A 5,000-nucleotide genomic window follows, 5' to 3' on the forward strand; every position below is an offset into this window, starting at 1 on the left:
ACATGCCTTACAAGTTACTTATGCATTGTATGTATTAGTGCTAATAGATGTATCCCTAAAATAAAGTGTTACCTATTATTTGTATACTTTTATAGGCCCGCAGTACTGTACGCGAGTTCCTCTACTGGTGCTGTTACTCACATGAGTCCATTCTTGAAATAGCTCCTGAAGCGCGGTGACTCGTGATTCTGGACCTCGCGGTGCTGCACTGGACTTCCCCCCAACGCCTCATCCAGCTGGGACACCAGGATGGCCGACGCCCCCTGCTCATCCTGCGACGAGCTGCAGCCAATCCAGTAGTGGATATCACACGAGGAGGAGGAGGCAGTGCTTACCTGGAACAAGTACAGGTACAGGTAAGATGAGATAAGACAACAAAACATGACATAACATAACATAACATAACATAAAATAACATGACATAAGACAGACAGACAGACAGACAGACAGACAGACAGACAGACAGACAGACAGACAGACAGACAGACAGACAGACAGACTGTCTACTGTCTACTTTTACTTTTGACACCTCTGAGAAACAGACTGTCATCCCTGGAACAGTACTGGACATCTCTGAAGTCTGTTTGTACTGCACATGAATAGTTTGGGGAGGAAACAAGAACATTGCAAATAGCTCTGGCAGATCTAATATGCCGTGTGCCTGTGTAATTGCACATTTATGCACACACACACGCACACACACACACACGCACACACACACACGCACGCACACACACACACACACACACACACACACACACACGCACACACACACACACACACGCACGCACGCATGCACGCACGCACGCAGGCACACACATACACACACGTGGACTCACAAATAGGACGACGTAACAGTCTCCCTCAAAGAAGTTCCCATAGGCTTTCTCAGGCACCGGCACCATCCGCATTCTCTGTGGAGACGCAAGACAACACAATACAGCTTAGAGAGAGAGAGAGAGAGAGAGAGAGAGAGAGAGAGAGAGATAGAGAGAGAGAGAGAGAGAGAGAGAGATAGAGAGAGAGAGAGAGAGAGAGAGAGAGAGAGAGAGAGAGAGAGTATGTGTTTGTGTTTGTGTTTGTGTTTGTGTTTGTTGTTTCCTGAAGAATATTTTGCCCATTTCCCCAATTACCGTGTGCGTGACTGCGTATGTGCGTGCATGTGTCGGTCTGTGTGCTTGTCTCTGTGTCTGTCTGCTTGTCTCTCTGTCTGTTTGTCTGTCTGCTTGTCTCTGTGTCTGTTTGTCTGTCTGCTTGTCTCTGTGTCTGTTTGTCTGTCTGCTTGTGTCTTTGTCTGTTTGTCTGTCTGCTTGTATGTTGTGAGTAGAGACGAGAGGAAAGTGTAGTGGGGCAGAGCAATGAAGAAAATACAGAAGGAACAGAGACTGCAGAGCGTTTATGTTGAGGGTCCATATACTGTATGCAGCTCAGGCTGCTGTTTGTATATCAGTACAATATTATTACTGTATGTATAATGAAAGCAGGTGATGTGTGTTTACATTGATGGTTCATATCTGTAGACAAGATTTATCAGTACGATATACTGTTATGACTGTAATAGTATAATAATGGAATAGTATAATGGTGTAATGTTAGATGATGTGTTCTTACGTTGATGGTCCATATCTGCAGGCCAGGCTTCTTCCTGATGCTCCTCACCACGTCTGATGCTTCCTCTGTCATCATTTGGAGCTCTGAGGAGGATTTGGACAACATCGGCATAGAGATATGCAGAAAAATAACGGTTTTAACTCATTTAACTTAATGAATTATTCTGCAATGCTAAGAAGATGTACAGATGTACACTGAAACAAGATTAAATATCAATCCCCATTCGTATCCTACTTTCAAAACAGCAGTCTAAAGTAACCACATATAGGCTATCAAATGATTCCTATTCACACTGAGCCATCATTCATTGCACTGAAAGCAGCAGGATGTCCCTCTGCACTGATGCCTTTAACTGAGAGAGGAACCCGCCATCACCTCCTGTCTTCCTATTCACTATAGAAATCCATCATTTGTGGTACGATTACTACAGCATTCCACAGATGGAGTGGGGTGCATTATGGGACTACAAAAAGAGGAGAAGGACAGCCACAGAAATGACTCGCGGCACAAGAGGGGTTTTAAGATGCCACCTCCAGGAGACGGTATAATGATGATGATGATGAAGATGATGAATTCGGCACTGAACCTCAGATCTCCTCTCTGGCTCTGCAGGAGTTGCCATTTTTGAGCACTGCTTGCTCGTTAGTAATGTGAGGCATGCCGAATGTGTGATGTAATATTCAGAGTAGAGCAGGTGTCTGGGTGATGATGAGGAGTTTCAGCTGCCTTCATCTTCCCCTGATATGGCAGACTGCTGGGATCAAACACCGCAGACGAGATGAGACGCCCTCATGGCATCACATCCAGCCTCATGGCACCACCTTTGCGACCCTCTGCTAACACCAGTCACACTTTTGTGACACTCTTATGACACTACCATAACTGCACTCTGCTAACAACACCATACGCACCCACGTATGACACTACCATAGCAACAACACCAAATCCACACTCTTATGACATATAATAGCGAAACTCTGCTAACAGCACTACATCCACTCTGTTATGACACATGGCGACACTCTGCTAAAAACACCATATCCACACTCTTATGACACGACCATATCTGCATAGAGGCTGGTGGCTTCAAATATTGGGGATGCCAATCAACTAAAATATCGTGTTGCCATCAGCATGTAAAAAATGCCCCATGTTGTATCTCCAGAAAGGCCTTTTACCCCTTAACACAGAGCCTCTGTTATAACCTTAGGATTACTAAAATAGCAATGAGAAAGAATTAATTGGTTAATTAAGACTCTGCATTGTAATGGCAATGTTGTTATGATCGTGAGTGTTTTCAGGAAATCGTAAATAAGCCTGTTGACGGGCCCACCTGCAGTAAGAGGCTAGGGCAGAGGGACATCTACAGAGAGGCCTACTGTGAATTTTCAAACAAATATCCTCATGCCACCCACGCCATAGAAATGAAACCACTCCTTCCCTAATCATCTTTCCCTTTTTTCTCCAACCTGGCTTTTTTAAATGCAGATACTTTTAAAAACTTTTTAATATTTTTTTTCCTAACTTCTTCTTTTTTAGGGGAAGCTTTTCATTGCACATGAATTCTGGAATCTTGACTGGCTGAAACCACTGTCTATACTGACGATGAAACAATGGACCTGCCTCTCTAAATTGTGGGCCCCCAGCTAAACACTTGCATAAACACTTAAGCATAAAATGAATATCGTTACTAACCAGTCTGGAATGGTTATATCATATGAAAGCATATATCCAAGGTTTTATGCCCCTTTGCAAAACATAGGGGTCCCGCACCCCAGTTTGGGAACCACTGCCATACTATCACCTGGAATTCTCCTGACACTGTCCCATTCTCCACCAACCCCCTGTGGCTATAGTTGATCTTTACTCAGCATACATGTACATGTATATACACTATTATAGCATGGATAACACTGCAATAGCATGTAACAATGTCCCATTCTGCTGTGAATCCATCCTGTCTCTCCATCCCATTCTCCAACCCCCAAAGGCTATAGCCAATCTTGACGCCCAGGTGTGTATCAGTATAACATGCAGTATATAATGCAATAACGCCATGGGGATATGGGCTTGGCTGAGTCCAAATAACAAGTACAAAGAAGCATACAATTAGGCCTACATAGTATAACAATATAGTAATAGGAATGTTATTTAGAGATGTTTTCTCGAGTCTATTTTTGGATCAACTTATTAATGATCCAACAAGACCAAACTCTAAGAACCTTAGCAAATCATCTCTTATTGATCTACTTTTTACTAATAAGATGAACAAAATTAGCGCAAGTGGTGTTTTTGATTTAGGGGTCAGCGACCACTGTCCCTTTGCCTGTATTAGGCACAGCACTCTAACCAAAGCACTGCCTCACATTTTGGTTAAAAGAACTATGAAACATTTTAATGAGCAAGCTTTTTTAAATGATCTCTATGAAAGTGACATTCATCTAACAACTGAAATTCCTGATGCTGACTTGGCTCTACAGTTTTTCTCAAACTCATTTATTTGCATTGTTGACAAACATGCACCTTTTAAAAAGATAAGAGTAAAAAGTAGAACAAACCCATGGTTCACCCCTGAACTCTCCTCTCTTTTTCAGTCAAGAAATAAGGCTTGGTCATTAGCAAGGAGGAGCAAGGATGCCTCCGACTGGGCAAGTTTCAGGAAAATCAGGAACAGATGTACATTATCTGTAAGAAAGGCTAAATCTGACTATTACTTTAACTTTGTCTCTAGTTCGTACTCTGATCCTGCAAAATTCTGGAAGGCTGTAAATTACAAAAACAATAAATCTGTTACACCTATGCCTTCTTCAATTAAGTTTGATGATTGTCTACTACAAGACAAATCAGACATTTGCAGTGCTCTTAACAAACATTTTTCTTTAGCCAGTCAAAGTTTTGACAATAGCAATAATCATTCCTTTATACCTAGGGCTGGACATGATATGCGTATCAGAGACAATGTCAGAGACGATGATCTGGAATTCAGGCTTCATCCTGTGTCTAAGCATACAGTGCTATCTGCTTTATTAGCAATTGATAGTCGCAAATCCACTGGAGAAGACCACCTAGATCCTCTTTTTCTTCGCACTGCGGCATATATAATAGCAGAGCCATTATTGCACATTTTCAATTTTTCTATTTCCATTGGAGTTGTCCCTACACTATGGAAATTTGCACACATTACCCCGTTGCACAAGGGGGGTGATAAGACTGACCCTAACAACTATCGACCAATATCCAAGCTACCGTGTCTCTCAAAAATACTAGAGAAGTTGGTAAATGATCAGCTCAAAGAATTTCTAAATACCAATAATATTTTGAGCCCTCTCCAATCAGGCTTTAGGCCTAAACATAGTACAGTTACTGCTGCTACTAAAGTAATGGATGAT

The 5,000-nt window shown here is 42.2% G+C and overlaps 1 protein-coding gene across 1 annotated transcript in view; it reads right to left on the reverse strand.

Annotated features, from left to right (window-relative positions):
- The window catches only part of vill (villin-like), a 31,334-nt gene that overhangs the window by 22,032 nt on the left and 4,302 nt on the right, over positions 1-5,000 (reverse strand). Inside the window, exons 2-4 of the mRNA XM_063207451.1 lie at positions 1,612-1,694; positions 849-914; positions 142-335 (exon numbers count right to left, since the gene is read on the reverse strand). Of these exons, the coding sequence (XP_063063521.1) occupies positions 142-335; positions 849-914; positions 1,612-1,686 (335 nt within the window). The 5' untranslated portion in view covers positions 1,687-1,694. The remainder of the gene's footprint in view (positions 1-141; positions 336-848; positions 915-1,611; positions 1,695-5,000) is intronic.

This window comes from Engraulis encrasicolus, chromosome 9, assembly GCF_034702125.1.
Source record: "Engraulis encrasicolus isolate BLACKSEA-1 chromosome 9, IST_EnEncr_1.0, whole genome shotgun sequence".
Taxonomy (NCBI): Eukaryota; Metazoa; Chordata; class Actinopteri; order Clupeiformes; family Engraulidae; genus Engraulis; species Engraulis encrasicolus.